Source organism: Homarus americanus, unplaced genomic scaffold, assembly GCF_018991925.1.
Source record: "Homarus americanus isolate GMGI-L3 unplaced genomic scaffold, GMGI_Hamer_2.0 scaffold7626, whole genome shotgun sequence".
Lineage (NCBI taxonomy): Eukaryota > Metazoa > Arthropoda > Malacostraca > Decapoda > Nephropidae > Homarus > Homarus americanus.
In genome coordinates, this window is record NW_024718273.1 from 2,430,338 (window position 1) to 2,453,278 (window position 22,941).

Here is a 22,941-nt window from a genome sequence, read left to right on the forward strand (position 1 = left end):
TCAAATAAGTAGCTGGCTATGGTCAGTCTGACTCCCTTCTCTGAGCAACTGAGAAGTGTGCTCCAAGAAGCTAGTTATACCTAAGGTTTATCCCATATTATTGCTCACAGCTCATATGTTAAGTACAGTGATCTCCCAGTTATTGTGCAATAGTTTGTTTTCTTAATAAATGGAGAAAAGACCATGTTGGTTTGGGAACATGTTGTACAGACTACTTCATTAAAATTTTCATCATTATCTTCATCATTAAGAGTAATAATCTGTATTATTACATTATTATGATAATTATTATTAATAATAATAATAATAAAATCGTTGATGATGATATGACTGTGACTTTATAGTAATAATTTACAAGCACCTCGCCAGGCATCACATGCAACGCCACTGCCAGGCGACCAGGTGAACACGCGCAGCAAATTTAAACTGTCTTGAGCACGTTATTTCAAAAATAGGTGCACGTAAATTAGCTTTAGGTATTAATTGAACAACCGCGTTATTCCAAAAACGTTTAAATCAAACGCGCGTAAAACGCGTGTTACCTGTATATAGAGAATATAGGTATAGGGAGAGTATATGTGTGTGTGTGTGTGTGTGTGTGTGTGTGTGTGTGTGTGTGTGTGTGTGTGTGTGTGTGTGTGTGCTCACACAGGGTGGTGTAATGTATCTAGTGTGGCAGCATTATGTTAGTGTTAAGGTGCCAGCACTGCTTGCTTCCTCTCGCTTTCAGCTACCGTCGCTGGCTAGCCTTCGTGGCAAACAGGGCAGCAACTTGCATAAGTCTTCCCCTGCCATTACACAGCCTTTTCACCATCAAGACTTCTGCTGTGCCTCCTTGTAGAATACACAGTAACTGGGTGCTTTGTGGGCCCAGTCTAGACCAGCAAGGAATCTCGGAGCAGCAGTGGGCTGCAGAGGGATGGTGCATAGGCCCACTGACATGTGGACACGTCCTGGCGCCTACCAACCACCGCCCCGCTGCCTTGCGGATTAACCTTGGTAGGTATAAGGCTACGGGAGTAAACCCTGAACGAAAAATCTGCGGTAGAGCCCCACATTAGGCAGACATGCTTACAGAGCTCCAACAAGATCCCCAACAGCGGTATATGCAGAAGAGGTCACCAAAATGGGAACCCAACAACTTTACCGACGGTTGAAGGCAGCATGATGGACAGGCTACTAAGTTGAAACCCAACAAACTGGGCTATCAGCAGTCCATTGCAACTCTCCCTCTCCCCAGTTGCAACACTTACACCACTGGATCAGGAAAAGGGAGAGCCAAGTTGGTGGTTGCAGCCTACGCTCCTGCCTCACCACATAAATCAACTCACTCGCAGCCATCATCCAGCTCATCGTGCCTCTTGTCATCATCAAAACATCTTTACCCCCAAAAGTCCTGGTGACGGACGAGTGAAGACGGGGACAGGCAGAGATGACTGCCGGGAGTCTCTAGTCACAACTCTGCACATGGGAGGCACAGATAAGATGGTCGTTTATGCACTGGAATCTAGGCAGCAGTGCAATCCGGTCCTGTCTGTGCGATTGAGCAGCCCTTTCCAGGAGACACTCTGCTCGCCCCACATAGGGAGGGGGCTAGAAAAGGTGCCCTAAACATAGCCTGCCTAAAAACCCAACCTGACTGGGCAACCGCACCCAGTAAGCTCATCCTTATATGGTCCAAAACACAATTAAAATCACAGATGAAAACAAAAGCAAACTATACAATCTCCTATGGTCGCTAATAGGAATGTCAGGACCCTTCTGGATACTGGCACAAATGAGCATCCTGAAAGAAGAGCTGTCCTTGTGGCAAAAGAGCTGGCTTGGTATAACATCAACATAGCAACCATTAGTGAATCCCGGCTCCCAGACGAGGGTCGACTTACAGAATGGGGTTCTGGCTATATCTTCTGCTGGAAAGGTAAGCCTGCTGCGGAGAGAAACTGCATTTATGGAGTTGGCTTTGCCATCCGCCAACGCATCCTACACAGGGTAACTAAAATGCTTGTTGGGATCAAAGGGAGCCTCATGACGCACAGTGTCCCACTGAATCACTCAGCCTTTTTCATCAGTGCATACGCCCCAACACTGGATACAGAGGATGACATAAAGGAGGCTTTTTATGACAACCTTGACAGAATACTAACCTCTATCCCAAAGAAGATAAGGTTGTGCTCCTTGGTGACTTCAATGCCAGAGTTGGCAGAGATGCTGACATTTGGCAGGGAATCACAGGGAGAAATAAACTTGGCAAGTGTAATCCCAATGGCCTATTCCTCCTCAGCCGGTGTGCAGCATACAACCTCACTATCACCAACACCATGTTTAGGCAGACCAACAAGTTCAAGGGTTCTTGGCAACACCCACGACCCAAGCATTGGCATCTCATTGACTAGATCATTGTCAGAGAAAGAAATAGCCGAGATGTCCTCATCACCCGAGCATTGCATGGCTCAGACCACTGTGACACTAATCATCGGTTCGTCAGGGCCAAGCTCTTACTTCACGTCGCCCCAAAATGGCGAAGGCAACAAGCATCCAGAAAAGGTTTTAACACTAAGCGTCTGGAGGATCCAGCGGTAGCACGTGCTTTCAGAGAACAGCTCGAACATGGGCTGACAAACAACCTGATAACATACAACCCAAATCCCAGTGCCGATTGGAGTATTCTCGACACTGTCATGACAAAAAAACTTCAGAGAGACCTTCGGCCAGATCGAAAGAATACACCAGGACTGGTTTGATGAAAATGACCCGGAAATCAATGTACTCGTCAATGATAAACTTGCTGCTTTAAATGACTGGCAGAATGACCCTCAGTCTCGGACCAATGCTGCTACCTCCCACAAAAAAAAAGAGGCGGCCCAGAGAGAACTTTACAGACTAAAGAACGACTGGTTTAAAAATAAAGAATGTGAAATGCAAAAACTTGCAGATCAACACAAGATGCGCAAATTTTTCACTTCCACTAAAACATTTTATGGGCCAATCACTCATGGCGCAGCCCTCTCCGCTCATCCGACGGTAACTCCTTAATTAAAAATGAAGAAGTCAATCTTCAGCACTGGAAAGAGCACTACCATTTGCTGCTCAACCGAAACACTGATGTGGGTGTCCTCATTACCCGGCAGGCCCCTCAGCATCCAGAGCTGACCCACCTCAGCTATCCTCCATCGCTGGATGAGGTGGCTACTGCCATCAAACAGATGAAAAATAATACAGCCTCAGGGCCTGATAGAATCCCAGCCGAGGTGTATAAAGCAGGAGGGTCTCTGCTTAGCAGCCATCTCTACTCTCTCCTGGAGAATATATGGGAAAAGGAGTAAGATTGTTCGCACCCTCTTGTGAACACTGAGGAATAGAATTTGTTCAATGGCTCCCCCTTGTCATGGTCTAAGTCTTCATAACAACCATCTTTGTGCCTCAGATCCAATACACATATACAGTACATGTTTTTAATTTCAAATTTTGGTAACATTAGAATGCCTTTGGGTTTGACTAGACCTCGCTTGCAATCTGCCTTTGAAACTATCTTTCAGCCCTTCTACACTCTGACGTTGCTTGGTTTCTGGACCTGGTATGCATCCTCCTGTCCTGCTCATCATTTGTCCTAACCCACTTCTCATATTTCTGAGATTCTTTCTTAACTTTGTCAACTGCCGCATGTTTCATGTGTAGGAGTCTCTTTGTATTCCTAGAGCCAATGGGTTTGGTCTTGAGTATATATTTATCAATCAAAATAGTTCACTTTACAGGTTATGATATTCAGCATAGTGTGTGTGTTCTTTTATCTTAGTGAGTCAGGCTAATGAATATCCCTCATCAAATCCCTCATATTGTCGTAATTGCCCTTATAATAAATGAACCTTGGCCTGGTTTTGTCATGAACCAAGTAGCAGTTAAATCTGAAGGTCAGCGTTATGTGGTGACTGGTGCCAATGCGGGCTATATTCGTCGCTCATCAATAGGGGTATAATGTACTCCTAAGGTACACATACTAATACTGTAATCAATTCAAGAACATTTCATAAAAACTTTATAAAAACTGTTAATATGTTTCATAAATAAATATTTTCAATGCAATTCCAGTAGATATCATATTAGGATATCTACTTATAAATATATGCAAAACATAAGGTAACATACACAAATAATCCATGTATTCATACCAAAGGGACATAACCACCCTTATTACAGTATTTCTTATGTCAGAAAATTCATCTTTTTTGTCACACGTTTTAGTACTAATTGTTATAAGGGAAAATTCCCGAATAGTTGTCACTTCAGTATAATCCCTATTCTTTACAACATAACCTCAACAAATAACAAGGACCAGTTGTATAGCTATTAGTGGTTATTTTACGTGCAAAAACTTGACTGAAAAATGAACTTAACACTAACTGCTCAATGCTGAAACATTTAAGAGTCAGAATACACAGAAGCCACATGGGCCGGGTGTCACATATAAATGGCAGGTTGAATCAATCATCCACTGTATCAATCACACGCACCTGGCGTCTCATACTGTCACACACAGTGAGATAGTTGACCCATAGTAAATATTTAGTTATACTTAGGCCAAAGAAACAAATTGTTTAAAACAAAAAGTACTCATGAGTTAAGAGAAATGAGGATAAGATTACCGGTGCTGCCATGCCATTGGGGAGGCGACAGTTACAATCCTGTACGGCGACGCAGGTCGTCTTGTCCCTCAAGTACTGGTTGCCGGGGCAGGCGTCATCAGAGGAAACATTTACACAGGCTGGGGCGTACTGACTGTCATGCTGAAAATATTTATGATATTTACCAGCGCCAAACATGAAAAAATACATTTTTGAAATTATGAAGCACTATTTCCATTATGTTTCTGAAATATGACAACTATAATTTCAAAGGAGTACAGTATCAGCACTGAAAATAAGGTACGCTCTGAATATCTTGATACAGTATCTTATATAAAATGTTCGGAGTCATTGCTATTATCATTTTATATGTAAAACCATTTATTTTCCACATAACTTATTTTCAATGTACTCGTATTATAATTAAAGTATGTTTTATCAATTACCAGACATTCGCCATTTTGTTGCAAGTAATATCTGTAGTAGAAACAGACTCTGTCACAACGTAGTGCTCTGGGCTCGTACCTCTGACCCGGAGGACACCCTGTAGCAGGAAAAACATAACAATAATTATGACAATTTTTGTAAATTGCTTAAGGTAATTTTGTTCAAATGTTTTACTTCTCACAGTCAATATGACCAATGTTAAGTGATAACTACAAGGTGTATATACACTTCTTTTTGTAACTGAAAACAGATATTTACATGAAAGACATCATCTTACTTTGTTCTACTACAAAATTTTATGAGAAAGCAAAACTAAAGAACAAACTATGGCATTACCTCACATCCTTCACACATGCACAAATAGATATTAATGACATATTATTGTATATAGGCTGTTTTAACCTTACCGTACATTAAAACAATATATGAAAGATTTTACAAAAAATTATTTATATTTACATACTTTAAAAAATTGTGTACTTAAACTTTTGAATATACAGTAAGTTCTTCTATATATGCGAGGAATGCGTTCCTGAAAATTCTCACATAAACCGAAATCGCATATATCGAATACTTAGTTAAATGAGAAAAAATGGGATGCACCCTATAACCTATTTTTAACACACTTTCAATAGAAATAAACCATAAAACAAATCGATAAAATATTATTTTCAAAATAATAGATAAAACATGGGTACAGCAGAATGCACTTGACAAAAGCAGACACATCAGCTTGGGTACACAAGATGATGGAGGCGGTGGTAGAGGTTATAATTAGTGGGTGATGGTGTAGGAGTGACAACTGCACTCATCAGGGTTGGAATCCATATGAGAGAGTGTGACATCTCGCATAAGGCTGAATTTCCTCGCATTATTTAAATCCTGGTAGGAATAGGGTCTTCGTATATACGTGAATTCGCATATGCTGAACTCGCATATATCCTTCACAAAGTAGAGTCATTAATTATTTTATCTATAAGTGAGAGAATCCATCAAGTTTTTAGCTATTAACATAAACTTTCATTTCTCTTTATTAATATGACTGACAATATCAATTTTACCTAAAAATTCTAGTCCTTTCCCCTATGAGTTCTTTACATTTAAGAAATTGCAACTTTGCTGATTCCTTGTACTGTATTTTTCCTTTTAGTCCATCTGACAAAACTGAAGACCTGTTAAGTCATCCATAACAGAGAGAGGGAATTTTGAACATTTACTATAATAATGCAACTGTATCACATTGTGTAGAGTTATGTGCATAAAATTACACCAAAATCTATGGCTGTTTCACTCCAACCTCGCTACCTTGGCTCATGCACCTCTTGGCCCCAATTGATAAGCTGGTTCTTCACCAGAGTGAGGTATGAGCGACCTCTACCCCCCATAGCTCATTCCCAACTTTCTAAGTTCCATTAATTAGTCTTCTGATGAGAAAAAGTTTTGGGCATCCACTCTCATTAACTTCATCTCTTGCCCTTGAAAAACTATGAACAAACACAATAAACGGTTTCCGGGCATTCTTGTTAGATCATCGTCACCTAAAGCTCCAACCGCCTTGCCTCCCATCCTTACGGGAAGTGTTCCACTGAGATCTAAACAAGTACTGTCCGAGCAAAACAAAGCCTTGGATATTAAACACTGCATAAAGTTTAAAAGTGAACAAACACAAAATAATGATTAGAACATCGAATGTGAGGACTGGTAAGTATACAAATGTGTGTAGGGAAACAAAATGACTAAAGTAAGACATTCTGGGATTAAGTGAAATAAGATGGACTGATTCATTAGCATTACACTGTAGAGGTAAAAATTATTGCTTCGAATAATCAGGTGGTGAAAAATAATGAGAGAGGTGTTGGTATTCTTATAAACCATAAGTTGAGTAGTGTAAAGGGATACTGGACAGTGACAGATAGAATTTTGTTAGACAAGTTAAATGTTAAACCCATGGACTTGGTAATAATACAGGTTTATGCACCAACAAATGATAGTGAGGATGAAGTCTTATAAATTTTGTATTAAAACTTAAAGAAAGCAAGACACACCGTAAAGTTTAATGAATGTCTGATCATAATGGATGATTTTAACACAAAAAGTTGGGAAATTTAAAGAAGCACCAGAAGTAGGACCACACGGGTTGGGTAATAGAAATGAGAGAGAAAAATATTAATTGACTTTTATATTGAAAACAAGACGATAATCGCAAATACACTGTTTAAACAGCACCCTAGACATATCTATACTGTAAATGGATCCCCGGGTTACAAACATCTGACTTGCCAACATCCGCAGATACGAACGAGGTTAAACTTTAGATTTACAGTACAGTGATATCCCAATTAGCCGGAACAATTGGTGTAGAGCATTTCCAGGGATGAAAGATTTCCGGCTAACCAGACGACTTTCTCAAACTCGGAAAAATTCCTGATTCCAGAAGCTTTTCCGGTTACTGGTAAAAGTTTCCGAGTGTCTAAACTAGACATCATGCACACACAGACACCAGCCCACCTTCCCCAGAATGTTTCTGGGTGCTGGGGATGTTTTCCTTGAGTCTAAACTACCGGAGTCCATAAATGCAGTTCTAATTAAGTTCGAAACTCCATTTCTTTACTATAATAATCAGGAAAAGTTTATCTAAAAGTTTGGTAAAATAAATATATTTGAAAATTAAAAATCACTATGATATGGGCGTGAATAAAACTGTGTTACAGCAATGACTGGTATTTTCCACTCCCATCCATCTGTGGGGGATTAGTGGGTCTCGTGTACCTGACCTAAAGCAATGTCAGGTGGAGGTAGGGTGTGGGATTAGTGGTCTCATATTACTGACCTACTGATGGAATGTCAGGTCACCCTTTCGTGGCTGGGGGATTAGTGGGTCTCATGACTGAAGATGTCTTGAATAAACGCGAAACCTAAAGTATTTTTTAGAGAGATTGTGATAAGTATAAGTAAAAATGAGCAAAGTTGTATCCCTTCAACATTACATTACATAACATTTTAAAATATGGAGTGAGAGAGCAGAAAGGTGTGGGTGATAAGAGAGATGAAGTGGAAATGAGTGTTGCCAAGCGCTCCTCAACAGTTAATATTTAACTCACAGTCACACACGCAAATTTGTCACACAATAAGACCCTCACTTCTCATGTCTGCTGTCTTAATTGACTTGTTAGGGGTATGTGAGTGGTGTTGGTGGGTGTGGAACATGAACTGACCTACCTTGGAGAAGGACATGCCCCTAAGTGCTCCTGTTAGTGACCATAAGAAATGGCCGCCGTGGATCGTTGTGTTGTGTTCAGTAATAAAATCTTTTGTTAAACGACCCACCCACCCCATGTTTTTGTAAGTAATAAGTCATTATTGTCTAATGTAAATTTTCAGCCTTAGGTCTGCAGAACTTTTTCAATAAACCGTTAATTATTATTACTGTCACACACACACAGACAGACACACAGCCGTTTGGGAGAGAGGGAGTCGCGGTCACTATTACCCCCAATAGACCCCTCTCCTTTTGGCTGGGGGGAAGGAGGAGGTGGGTTGTTGACATCAGACTCTAGCAAAGCATTTGACAGAGTACCGCATCAGAGGCTTCTGAGAAAAATTAAGGCTCTTGGTATCGAGGGGAAAATTTTAAATTGGATAAAATCATGGCTCACCGATAGAACGCAGAGGGTCAGCATAGATGGTGTTAAATCTGAGTGGGGCCGTGTAACCAGTGGGGTTCCCCAGGGGTCAGTACTAGGCCCACTCTTGTTCATAATCTACATAAACGATCTAGATACTGGGATCAGCAGTGACATAAGCAAGTTTGCGGATGACACCAAAATAGGGCGGCAGATTAATTCAGGGCAGGATGCAAATGCATTACAGGAGGATCTAAATAAACTGCAGGGGTGGTCTGAAAAATGGCAAATGAAATTCAACACCAGCAAGTGCAGCGTACTTAATATTGGAAGAACAAATACTGATAATGTATACAGCCTTAACAACATCAACCTAGAGAAGTCGACTTGTGAAAGAGACCTAGGGGTACTTGTAAGCCCGGACCTACGGCCTAGAAAACAGTGCGTTAATGTTCGAAATAAGGCAAACAGAGTATTGGGTTTTATATCTAGAAGTGTAAGTAACAAGAGTGCAGAGGTCTTATTGCAACTATATCTTGCGCTAGTCAGGCCGCACCTCGATTATGCGGTTCAGTTCTGGTGCCCCTATTATAGAATGGATATAAATTCACTAGAGTCGGTGCAGCGAAGAATGACAAAAATGATTCCGGAACTTAGAAACCTTCCATATTAGGATAGGTTAAAGAAACTTAACTTGCATTCCCTAGAAAGACGAAGAGTGCGGGGAGATATGATAGAAGTATTTAAGTGGGTGAAAGGAATCAATAAAGGGGATACAGATAAAGTTCTTATAATATCCGAGCAGGATAGGACTCGGAGCAACGGATTCAAGTTGGATAAGTTTAGGTTTAGGAGGGAGATAGGAAGAAACTGGTTCACAAATAGGGTGGTGGACGAGTGGAACAAGCTTAGCAACTTTGTAGTAAGTGCGGGAACTCTGGAAAGTTTCAAAAGGAGGCTAGATAGATTCATGGATGATAGAGAGTGGTAGTAACTCTCGACAGGAGCTGCCATGCACAGGCCAACCGGCCTATTGCAGACTCCTTATTTTCTTATGTTCTGATGTTCTTATTTTGCACCAAACATAATAATTTTAGAAATTAACTTAGTACATTTGAGTAAAGATTCAAAACTTTGTGACATCATTTAGGTAGAATGAGTCTCCATATGCCCTGGTTTATTCATCGATCAGTTGTCTCAGTGCAAAAGTAACCCTGTCGAGCTATCCTGAATCAATAAATTTTAAAATAAAAATTATTATGTAAAATGTTATTGGACAATGGTTTAGTAGTGCTGTTAATGTGTGTGTTGTGTAAGTGTTTTGGCATGTCACCTCACCACCTGACTCCTGAACAAACTCTTCATCAACTTCTTCAAATCCTACAATATGCTTGGCAAGGTCAAAACACACACACACACACACACACACGGGAATTAAGACAACAAGCATCCAGTGAGGGTCTTGTGTGACTGCATGGAGGCGAATTAAAAGATCAGCTGTTGAGAAGCTTATCGCTTGGCAACACTGGTGCATGTTATCACTCATTTCCACTCCATCTCTAATCACCCACACCTTACCGCTTTCTCACTCCATATTTTAAAATGTTATGTAGTATAATGTTGAAGGGATACAACTTTCTCATTTATACTTATACTTATCACAATCTCCCTAGAATTTTTCGTGTTTAATCAAGACATCTTCAGGTCATGAGACCCACTAATCCCCCACACAAGAAAGGATGACCTGACATTCCATCAGAAGGTCAGTAATATGAGACCAATAATCCTCCACCCTGCCTCCACCTGACACTGAGTCAGGTCAGGTCCCCCAAATTACTTTAACTTTCGTCTTTATTCAAGACATTTTCAGAAAATGCTCTCGATTTTCAACCCTAGAAAATTTGTTCCCAAAGCCGGAATTGTTTTGATAATTCCGGCTTTGGGAATGATTTTCTGAGAAAATTTAAATTCCGGCTATTGGAGATGACTTATGTTTTACTTTCATTTACTGTTTTAAGTCATTCTATTTCATTTCTCTTAAACAAGCGATTTTAGATGTATATAAGGACCTAAGCTATGATATAGTGGGATTTTAAACATTCTTTTGTAAGTAGGAATGCACATAGCATGTGTTTCGACTTACATACATTTTCAACTTAAGAACGTCCCCAGGGACTGCCTGTATATACATTGTCAGGAATAAAATTGATTCTGGTACATTTTAATTCAGAAGAGATTCAGAAATTCAGTAACCAGATCCAAGACCTATCCAGGGGCAGATTGTGGGTTAGAATACATCCCAGTAATGAGTTTAGTGAGGCTAAGAGATACAAATTTAAGAAGAAAAAAGATTGACAACAATAAAATGGGATTTAGGAAAGCTCAACACAGGGGCAGGGATAGAATATGAAATTGAGACCAAAATAAATTTTCATTACTGCTAGGGGAAGACTTTGATGAACAAGGGCAAGGACAACAGTTTAATAAGTTCGCCCCCGAGGCCCCAATGTGGGTCAGTGACCTGTGCCCCGGTGGGCTAATCCCTATAAAAAAAATGCTTGGGCAGTCGTCCATGTCCCTGTTACAGACTTTTGGCAAGTATCTCAACCTGCTCCAATGTTGGTCAAGTCTGGTCTTGAAGCAGCTCACACTTGGTGGTGGGGAAGAATACTTTCAGTTACAGAAAATTAAGTAAAATTTGGTACTAAAGTTTTCAATGTGTAACTTCCTCAAAAGGCTCTGTAAACACAAATATCAAGAGACATTGTAAACACCCTATACTATATTGTAATCACTCTTATTGGTACATAACTATTTTATATGTTGTCTAATACTTGGTCTATTTTTCCTGGGCTTCAGAATACCCCTTGACAAAATTATCAAGAACAACAGAGGGATTCTACACAGGCCAATGGCCTCCTTCCCTCAGCATGGCCACCTCTAGTAGGTGGCCATTAGATTAATAAAGTAGGTAACTCAAGGGAATTTCTGTCTCTTTTTAGTTACTCTATGACTAGACCAAATATAATAAGATGTGTTCACTGACTTTCATCTATAACATGAGGTGTGGTGAGGATGGTAGACCCCCTCACATCAACGTAGGGTGTGGTGGAAGGCTGGCTGCTGACAGTTACCTTTCTTGCTTCTGAGTTGTAAAAGAGTAACAGTAAGTAATAATTTAATAATCTGTATAAATCAAAATCTAACACAAAAAATTTAACATAATTTAGTTTTTCATTATCCCTTGTACATTAATATATGTGTAACCCAGCACCACAATGGAATAAGCGCTGTGTTTAAAAAGCGAGATTACCGCATCCAAACTTGAGCTAGAGTAAAATTGATACAACTTCACAATAAATTAACATATAAACATATATTCTGCATTATTTTATAGGAAACTGTGTACAATTTCTTGGCAGGATATTGTAAATGATCCATTCGCTCCACTAAAATACAGCACTGTAGTACATTACTGTATCACTAACAGTAGCACTGTACCAATAACACAAAACACCCTGAAAATTATACCAACAGTACAATTTTTAGTGGATTAAATATATAAATATTAAGCTTTTGATACTGAGAATGTTATAATGTTTGTCTGCTACAATGCTTCAGTGAGTACTACTTTACTAAGCAAAACCTGTACTGGTGAGCTCAGGATCATCAGCATCACCCTATAACAATGCACTGATAACATTACTGATCTGTTGTTGTTTTTAAGGTAAGTTTGAGAAACACTCTTGTGAGACTTATCTCCTGGTGCAACATATTTTTTTCACCGCGAGCACCAAATTATTTTGAGTCAGTAAAGTTGCATCAATATAATTTTTTCAATGGCAAAACAAACTTGTTAGATATAAAGCATACTTGCAGTTCAGGAACAAATCACAGGAAAAGGCTTAGTTAATAAGCCCCTGAGTAATAATTAAGTATGAGAAACTGATACAGCAGAAGAGGTATAATGGTTTAGTGAATTCAAAATAAAAGCATTAAACAGTACTAACAACAGGGATCTCAAATAAATCACCACAGACTTACCAAAAGAAGTTTTTAGTGTTAGTGTCATTATGAGAATTGTTGTCAAAGGTCTGCCAGCACTTACCACAAGAACAGAGAACTCTGATGGCATAATCTTCGCATATATTACCACGTGCAGGTTGCTGGTTGTTCTGACATATCAAGCCAGATTGTGTGGAACACTGGACATTCACGTCATTACCCAAAGTGTAGTCAGTGGACACATGTGTAAGTCTGTCTAAGGTCTGGCCTCTGCGACCTCCTTTGCGACCCTTGCGGCCACCACCCTTGGAGCCTCCTTTGCCGCCCGAGTTTGTTCTCTCCTCCTTGTTGTATTTACACTCTATGTCCATGATGTACATATCATCACAAATGTTGAAACCCATCTCACGGATCTTCTCAAAAGTTTCAAAGTCCCCATTATCTGTCTCAGGATGTGACACATTGAACCATTCAGTCCAAGTGTCATCAGTGCACGGGTCTGTTTGCAATGTGGTTACTGTACTTAACACAATTTTGGGGGGTGGTGTTAGTTCGTCTGTAAGAAGAAACCACAATATTTATTGCACTACGATAAAAGCTACTATCAGAGAAATTATGAAAATAATATAGGCCTCAATACCACCCTGCTCCTGGAGTGCAAATAATGTTATAACATACTGCCATCCTCTTCCCCTGAAGGATGAAACATCAATAAATTGCATCTCTATTTATCAATATCAATCTCTTATAGCTTTAAATATGTTTAAAGTAACCTTTTGGATGAAGATAAAGGTATACTGAGTACAGTATTCACATAAGCCTTGTTGTATATTGTAAGGTGGTATGTGGAGGAGTCGTGCTTACTTCCATGAGGGTTACGAATACTGTACCTGCTAAATAATAATAACTGTTTTACAATAAATAACAAATTAACCATGTTAATAAATTTATCCAAACTGTTCAAATAAATCTACTGCACAAAGAAGCTCATCATTATACAGGGGGTCCCTGGGTTACAAACGAGTTCCATTCCTGAGGACGTTCTTAAGTCGGAAATGTACTGTACATTAGTCGGAACACATACACTATGCTCACTATATCATAGTGCCTAGAAAACAGTGCGTTAATGTTCGAAATTAGGCAAACAGTATTAGGTTTTATATCTAGAAGTGTAAGTAATAAGAGTGCAGAGGTCTTATTGCAATTATATCTTGCGCTAGTCAGGCCGCACCTCGATTATGCGGTTCAGTTCTGGTGCCCTTATTATAGAATGGATATCAATTCACTGGAGTCGGTGCAGAGAAGAATGACGAAAATGATTCCGGGACTTAGAAACCTACCATATCAAGATAGGTTAAAAAAACTAAACTTGCATTCCCTAGAAAGACGAAGAGTGCGGGGAGATATGATAGAAGTATTTAAGTGGGTGAAAGGAATCAATAAAGGGGATATAGATAAAGTTCTTATAATATCCGAGCAGGATAGGACTTGTAGCAACGGATTTAAGTTGGATAAGTTTAGGTTTAGGAGGGAGATAGGAAGGAACTGGTTCACAAATAGGGTGGTGGACGAGTGGAACAACCTTAGCAACTTTGTAGTAAGTGCTGGAATGCTGGAAAGTTTTAAAAGGAGGCTAGATAGATTCATGGATGATAGATAGTGGTAGTAACTCTCGACAGGAGCCGCCATGCACAGGCCAACCGGCCTATTGCAGACTCCTTATTTTCTTATGTTCTTATGTTCTTATAGTGCATCTCGAATCACTTAATTTAAGAGAAAATAAGAAATTGAATGACAAAATACAGTAAAGGAAAGTAAAAATTTAAGTTTAACACTTACACTGAAACCTTGGGCTGGCTGATCTTCCACCCATATCACTAACAATCTTTCCATTTCAATTAACAACCCACTTCTCTGTTTTGTTATCACAGTTGAGTGCATTGGTGTAGATCCTTTTACTGTACATATTCAAGAATTTTCTGTTGTCTTTCAAAATTGTTCCGATCACTGACTGACTGAGGATGTCTCACCTTTTTCAGAACGTTTAATTACATCAACTTTCACTTACATTGTAATTGTTTTCCTTTTCCTGGATGCACTACTGTCACTTGCATCAGGTTTGCATTTGGGAGCCACGATGAGGGCCGAAAAACAGGGTTAAAAAATAAAATAAAAAAGTTTGCACTACACGTTACTGAGGTAAGGGTAAGGCTTACTGATGCTCCCTCAAAGCATGTGGCTGGGTGACGCGTTACTCCCCACCCGCAGCTCTGTCTTGCCCCTACACCGTGCAAACTAGTTATCGTACGTTAACATTACGACCCAGTTATACCCATGTCGGATTCTTAAAATTATTGACCTTGTGGAAACTCATTCGTTACAGTAGGTTTTCGTAAATCAGATGTTCGCAACTCGGGGACCCCCTGTGCTATAACAATTTTATACTGTATAAGCAATGCATGTGTCAAGCAATAGTGAAAGCGATATTTCTAACCTAGCCAATCAGGGGTTACCAACACAATAATAAAAAAAAATACTAGAATATCTCCTATTTCAAAAGCAAATAGACATATACAAATAGAGAGAGAGAGTCATGTGAGGCAAATTCTTACCTCTACATTCTGGTCTCACAAGTAAGACATTGTACTCAAAATCACAAGTGAGAGTGTCGGGGTGAAAGAACGTGCCTGGACCACACTCCTTCACCACGTATTTCATCCCAGTGAAAGACACAGAGCACTAAAAAAGATAGACAAGGATGATTATCAGATTCAAGACATTAATGTTCATAATCACGACAATGAAGAGCATGTAATAAAAGAATGTTAACTCTGTCGCAGGCCGGGATTGCAGTACAAATCTCACCCCTACAAGCCATTGATCCTAAATGTGTCATCCAATTTCATTTGTTTGTATTTCTTGGTAGAGTACTTTGAATTTGATGCTGGATCATTCTTCCCACCTTGTGACACACTCTAGAGTGACAATGGAGGAGTCAAGTCAGTCTAGGGAGACACATTCCACTCTTATCCATTTAAAACTCAGTCGCCCCAACTTGACCCTCTGAAACAGACATATCTGACACATCTTTGGTAGTTTTTGGTGTTCTTTTTCATGGATTATTCATTATTTCCTGTTGTGTGTGTATTAGTGATGGAGCAGGAAAGGTTGGTCAAAGGAAAGAGAAGAGGAAAGGTGATGGCATAGGGAAGAAGAAGGCTAGAAAAAAGCCCCACACTGTAGTGGTAGTGAAACCATGTGTGTCATCCTGAATGAAACCTTCCCTTTCACCTTCAAAGGTGGAGTACTGTTGTGGGAGTACAGTGAGAGTCAATGTTGGTAGTAGCAGTACTACTATTATTGACACTATGTAGTGGAGTTACTTTTTTAGTAAGGATAGCTGTAGTACCATTATTTTTTTAGGAAAAGTCGTGAATGCTTCATTTTTAGAGAAATTTTGACTGCTACTCACTATTCTTACTAGTATCAGACATGTACAGACTGTGGTCATACTGATTATATTTTTTTGAGAAGTAAAAGGAACATTATGCTAAGTTCTGACTGTTAGACCATCAGCAGCTGGTCAGCAGTGACCCTTGTGATGTATTAATAAGTGGTTGTTGGTGTGTCTCCTGTTTGTTTTCATTCCATCATGGTACAAAGTGACGCCTGAGCCAAGCACAAGTGGACAACAGGTGGAAGCAACTGACAGTGCAACAGCTGGTGAAAACAAATATGAAGTTAAATTGAAATCACAAACATGTAGGAATGGAAACCACATATGTACATGTAGTGTTTACTATTTGTATGTTAAATGAAAACGCTTTTGTTTGTATTGATAAACACATTGTTTTAATTAATCAGTCAGGAATGAACATGAAGTCAAATAAAATGTTATAATTAACATGCTACAGTAAAGTATCTGTCAGCCAAACATCTCCTTCGTGAAAAAAACTATTTTATAAAACATTTGAGCATTCTAAATATAAAATTTAAGAAAAAGAAAAGTTTTTATAAAATTTTCCACATATTTCACAAGAAGAGAAGCTCGACAATCAGGCAAGTGGTTGAATGAACATGTTTACAATGGTTAGAGTGACGAGTCTACTTGTTTCCACTTGAGTTTGAGTAAGTTATGTGGATAATGTTAGAGAATTGTGAAAATTTCAAGTTTATTTGTAGATTTAATGAAATTTTGAGTACCAGAGAATAATAGAGTAAGTTAATGTACAAGTATTTGCAGAAACTAATACTATAATCAAACTGACATAAGTATTATGGTTTGTTATATGATTTCCTTGGACATGAGTTCATGATAATATCCAATATATGTACGTAATTATCCAGTTTTCGGTTGACAGACACTTTACTGTACAGTACTGTGCTTCAACATATGAGATATTTTAACATGTACTCTAAGGTAAGATTATACACAGAACATAAGCACCAGACACTAAGAGAGATACAGTACCTGATAGAATTTGCGGCAATCATCTTCATGTTTTTTGTACTGAGGGCTAGAGTGCCAGCAAGGCTCGGGAGCTAGGGTGGTTGTTGTAGCCTCAGTGGTCATAGTGATGACTGCTGGCGTTGTACTAATTGAACAGTCGCAGTAGAACCGGATCTCAAAGTCAAAGCAATCTGAGGGTTCATGGAATTCAGTAGCTTTGTTTGTCATCAAGGAAACAATCAAAATTCTTTTCCCCCCAAAACTCTCCTAGACAAACCTTTAATAATCACAGACAAAACTGCTTCTGTGCCTGTGGTTATAGGCTATCTGGATATCTCCAAGAGGGGTACTCATTAATGCTAGGGGAGAATAGTGCAAAACAAAAACTCATACTATACTCTTCACACACACACACACACACACACAAAATACTAAATATATTACTTACGCTGAGGAGCCTGCAGGTCATCATTACACTGAAGGCCAGTATTGGTGTTGCAGGTGATGCCCACCTGGCCTGAAGCCTCTGGGGTCAGTCCCACACCAACCACTTGACACTGTGTGTCCATTATTTGATGAGGAGCACAGAAGGTGTACTTTTCTGCCAGGGAGCGAAGGTCATCCATGTCATCCTGAGGCATGAGTGGTCTCAGTGAAGCATTGGTAAGCATTTGTCAATAACTTTGAAATTCAAAGAATTTATCAATAAATATGTATGACTATAAATTGTGTACTATTTTTTTATTCTCTGTGCTTTGAAGAAAGGCCTCAACTTTTAAATGTTTATGATACCTAGTTTCAGACACCTGAGAACTACAATATAACTCTCTGATACTGGTGAAATCAACATTATCGTCACCATTTTACATACTTGCATGTTAGCCACATTTAGCTGATCACAGCTCTCCATGCTGCATTTTTTTTTCTTTTTTCTTTTTTTACGGGAATTAGCCCACCCGGGCACAGGTCAAACGACCCACAACGGGGCCTTGGGAGGCGAAAAAATAAGAGCAGAAAGAAATTGAAAATAGAGAAGAAAAAGGTTATATTCTGTGTTAATCAACAACACGAAGATGCCGGAAAACCAGCTTTTTAAAGTGAGACAGATTGTATAAATATGGAAACACAGAAGGCAGAGCGTTCCACAGTTTGGCTGTGTGAGGAAAGAAGGGGGTACTATAACGGGTTATTCTCGTGTGACCGACATCCACAGAGAAACGGTGGGCACCGAGGGCAAGACGTGTGTTCGAGCCCACGGCCTTGCAGGCGGTACAAAGGATGCCAAATCCACCGAACATTGCCCGTTTAAGTACCTGTAGAAGAGAGAGAGTGAAGCAACATTGCGGAGAAGAGAAAGGGAAGAGAGATTGTCGACTAAAGGAGGAGAGTTAATAAGACGAAATACCTTTGATTCCACCTTATCTAACAGTTGGACAGAAGAAGAGCCACCCCAGATATGAGAGCAATACTCCAAGTTAGGACGAATGAAGTGAAGTAGCTACGGCATCTGAACAGCATTCCCAACTTTCGGGAGGCAGCTTTAGCTATGTTAAGGATGTGTGATTTCCATGACATATTGGAGGAAATGGTGAGTTCCACCATAGATACACACCCACACCACTAATCATTACTTTTGTTTTTTCCATATTCACTTTCATACCCTTTAACTCAATCCTATCATTCCATGGTTTGAATTTCTCCACTTCCTCTTCAATACTATCTGTTATCGACACTTAAGGGGAGCGTCCTGATGAAAATCGGAAAATTATGAAAATATTCAGAAAAATTCCTGAGGTAAGTTGTTGCCTATGGCTATATGCGGACGTATCTTTATTGCGTAATTCGTAATATTTATGTAGCTATGCATGATTGTTCTACCCCGTCTTCAATTAGAGGGCCCTTCTCTTTACATAGAAAACTATAGAAAAGTATTTATAATAATATTTTGGTGTAAAGCAACACCAATCATTTGGTAAAAATCTGTATCTGGCACCTTTTTCAGCATGCTAAACACCAGCGTTCCCACTTCTGGGGAATTTGTCCTCAGATTGGGAAATCTGGACACATCTGGGGACAAATCTAGGGAAATATGCTTTTTGGGGAATTTCCGGAGAATTTTGAATATTTTTGGGAATAATTAGGGAATTTGAGTGTGTTTGGTTTATATAATACCAATACCAGGTCTCTGAGTCAACATTTTTCTTGAAAACTTGAAGAGATAAAGTATTGTGAGGCTACTACGTGGAAAGGAAGGATTGGCATCACTTGGGATACCTGCTGATCAACTGAATTTGTTCGATCATCCAAAACTGCTGAAGCTTGTGCGAAATGTCAAGAGCAATGCTTCTGATTCAGAAGCTCATCAAATCATTGTTGATATATACTCAAGTCATAACTCATAAAATATCATAAACTCTAAACAAAGTGTTGGAATCAAAATTACTTTTTTTAATTAAGTAGTTAATTTGGTATACATTTATGTCTTGATGGATTCTATACCTTAGATTAAGTACCGGTAAATACTCGAAATGTTAGTGGAGTGTTTACTCTTGTCAGAAAAACCAAAACAATAATTTCATTTTGGTTCTGCCACAAAAATATTAAAAACCACAATAAAACTTTCAATTTAAACTGATATATATATATACAGTATATATATATATATATATATATATATATATATATATATATATATATATATATATATATATATATAAGACGAGCTAAGGTGCTCCGTTGTTTCCTTTTCGTGTGATTTTAATATATATATATATATATATATATATATATATATATATATGTGTATATGTGTGTGTGTGTGTGTGTGTGTGTGTGTGTGTGGAAAATGGATTTTGGGAATTTTGATCCAATCTAGGGAATTTTCAGCCTTAGTCTAGGGAATTCTTCATCTAAACTTGCGAGAACACTGCTAAACACGGAAAACCGTCGTTACAAGTCAGTGACCCATCAAACATGCTAGAGTAAAGTACAATCGAGAGTTGCTGTCATGACATCTGTATCGACCCTATCTCAACGAGTTTTCTAACCTTCAAATCCTTAAGGCTTGGCCTTTTATTTATTTTTTTTTAACACGGATTAGCCGACCCGGGCACAGGTCACTGACCCACATCGTGTACTGGGGGGCGAAAATTTAATATTAATAATTCATCTTCCCAGGCAGTAGTACTTCTCTGTTTGGTAGCTGCCTACTACCTACTACAACCGATTCTAATAAAACAAAAACTAAGTAGTAGAATAACATATTGTGCGTGGCTGAACATATCGTTTTTCTTTATATTTGCCTTGGTTTATTATTTGCTGATTTATCTTTAAATATTTGGAGGAAAAAATGCACCTAATACCAAGGCGATAATAAAAAATATCTATGTTACGTTCAAGAAGAGTAAATTACTTATATTCCACATGAATTTCAACATAATTTACCGAGAAGTTATGGAGAAGTAGGATTTTGAAAATTTATAAGAATATAAGGGAAAACTAGATATCAGAGATTAGGCAGAACCAATTCAGGGCTATAGCAACAATGTATCTGGTGTCCTTAATTGCTCAGGAAATTGATATTAAATGATCAATTATTAACGAAATTCGCGCTTCAGCCGGACGCTCCCTTTAAGATGCCAGTATACAACAACTTCTAGGGCAGACTAGTCCTAAATTCTCACAGTAGTTCCTCTAGTACCATGTTGGTATAAAGAATGCTTATATTTAATTTGAAAAACTTCTGTAAAGTTTCAAGGAAAGAGGAGCTCACCCAGTTGCCAGGGCTGGGTGTATGGGTGTTCATCCATGGTGTCCAGCCGTTAACACATACAGACTCAGTGAAGGTCTCAGATGTTGAAACTGAGGTTGGTGTCACATCTGGAAAGGTAGAACAAAGTTTAGTATTTGGTTGAAGCCAGGCGTTCAGTGCTTTTTCATTTGGTGTTACAGGAGGTTTAACATTATTCACTTTTTAGAAAAAACTTCAAGCTTGCCTGGAGCAGATGGTGTTGCTTTTGTTAAAAAACAAACAAAAAACATTTTACTACTGTTTTCTTATTGCGACTATGGCTTTGTTCATCAAACTATAAATAGAGTTTGAAATTGTTTACTTTAAGTGACATTTCTATGGAGGCAACATCAATGGTATAGCTCTTGTAATGGCAATTATCTTTGTTCACATATACACTACTTGTAAACATTGTTTATAGTGGACATGTGGTAGTATGGTAATGATGGAAACACGACGAAGAAGAGATGGAGCTTTATGCCTGACATGTCGTCATGAATAAAGCTCCATCTCCTAGTTGTATTTTCTTCACTACTACAGTACCTGTAAAGCTTTATATAACACACCAATGAGTTCACTTGGTCTTGATGATCTTACGAACACTGTTATCTTCCAATCCTCTGTATTTTATAACTTGCCCCTTACTTCCACCTGCATTTACCTCTGTCTCCAAATATATAAATTCTTCCTTTTGTGTACTTGCTGATACAGGTACTGCACACCAGTAATTTTCTTCAAAGCTCCTTACATCTCAAGAAAAACTATTAGCACCACTTACACATATGTGACAATTAGACTACATGGAGCCCTCTGTAGCAGAAGTTACAAAGGTCATTGTTTCATTATTTAATGATCAGCAACCATTATGTTACAGGCAACATTATGGAAGCTCCACCATGATGTATTAAACTATGGTTAGGAACCATTACGTTACTCAAAGAAAACTTGTATGATCGTTTGTTCGGAAGGAAAATAGAGTTGAAACTCTATTTCAGTAAAAATTTCTTTCCATGCCCTAGAATTTCATCTAGCCAACTATCTTTTTAAGCTGGTGTTCATTGTTCATCGGTACATGTAACCATAAATTTTATGTAGTTTTTCTTAAATTATAATACAGTATACTTGTATTTCTTTTGTTGATTTCAGAGAGGATGTACCGAGAGGATGAAATGATGGAAATGTGAAGAAGTTCAGGTTTTGTAAACTACTAATTATGCACATTATACGTCTGGTATGAGGTAATGGAAGAGATCTCTTATCTAAAGTTTTATTTTACTTGTTTACTCAAGAAAGGCATTTCCATTAGTCTCATTTAGGGCAATTGTTTTTCTGTCTTCCATAATTAATCTGTAATTGGGGGAAAATAGTTAATAAACCTTTGAATAAACTAGTAAAGTATATGTTTAAATATTATTTAAAATTTTTAATTAAAATGAAAAGGGCTTAAGACTATAACCAAGCAATGCTCAGGTATGTGTTGGTTTGTCTGCAATGTAAACTACTGATCCACAATTTAAGGTGTATGAAAAAATTCTTAACAGCAGAGATCCCAAAAGATTAGAATCAATTATGTTAAAATGGCAAGAACAAAATCATAATGTACTGTATATCACAATAAACACGATGTTACATGTCGACCCATATTATTTATTCCTAATAAACAACATTTCAGCTTAATTATGAGTTAGATAGGGTTTTTATTATTGTCTTCTCGGCCTCATGGAATATGTATGCATCGTCTTCACTCACTCATTTCTTGTTATTTGGACAGTCAACCCTAACAATAATGAGTCCAAAGATGACAGCAGCACTATGAGTAGTGTCACTCCAAGGGTTCAGTGGAGGACCATCACCTTGGGATGATGAAACTGAATCATCTAAATGTACTACTACGACTGTAGTGCGTTTTACCCAGCGGAGAAGTGATGCCCCGCCACCTCCTCAAGAGTTACAGCTGATTGGTTATTGTAAACCTGTCAGTGTTGCCAACTCGGATTTTCAAAT

General features: G+C 38.6%; 1 protein-coding gene across 1 annotated transcript in view; it reads right to left on the bottom strand.

Annotated features, from left to right (window-relative positions):
- The window catches only part of LOC121859369, a 532,182-nt gene that overhangs the window by 231,054 nt on the left and 278,187 nt on the right, over positions 1 to 22,941 (bottom strand). The window contains exons 41-48 of the mRNA XM_042356146.1: positions 20,920 to 21,026; positions 17,596 to 17,779; positions 17,169 to 17,338; positions 15,310 to 15,436; positions 12,801 to 13,253; positions 11,739 to 11,837; positions 5,069 to 5,166; positions 4,644 to 4,784 (exon numbers count right to left, since the gene is read on the bottom strand). Of these exons, the coding sequence (XP_042212080.1) occupies positions 4,644 to 4,784; positions 5,069 to 5,166; positions 11,739 to 11,837; positions 12,801 to 13,253; positions 15,310 to 15,436; positions 17,169 to 17,338; positions 17,596 to 17,779; positions 20,920 to 21,026 (1,379 nt within the window). The remainder of the gene's footprint in view (positions 1 to 4,643; positions 4,785 to 5,068; positions 5,167 to 11,738; positions 11,838 to 12,800; positions 13,254 to 15,309; positions 15,437 to 17,168; positions 17,339 to 17,595; positions 17,780 to 20,919; positions 21,027 to 22,941) is intronic.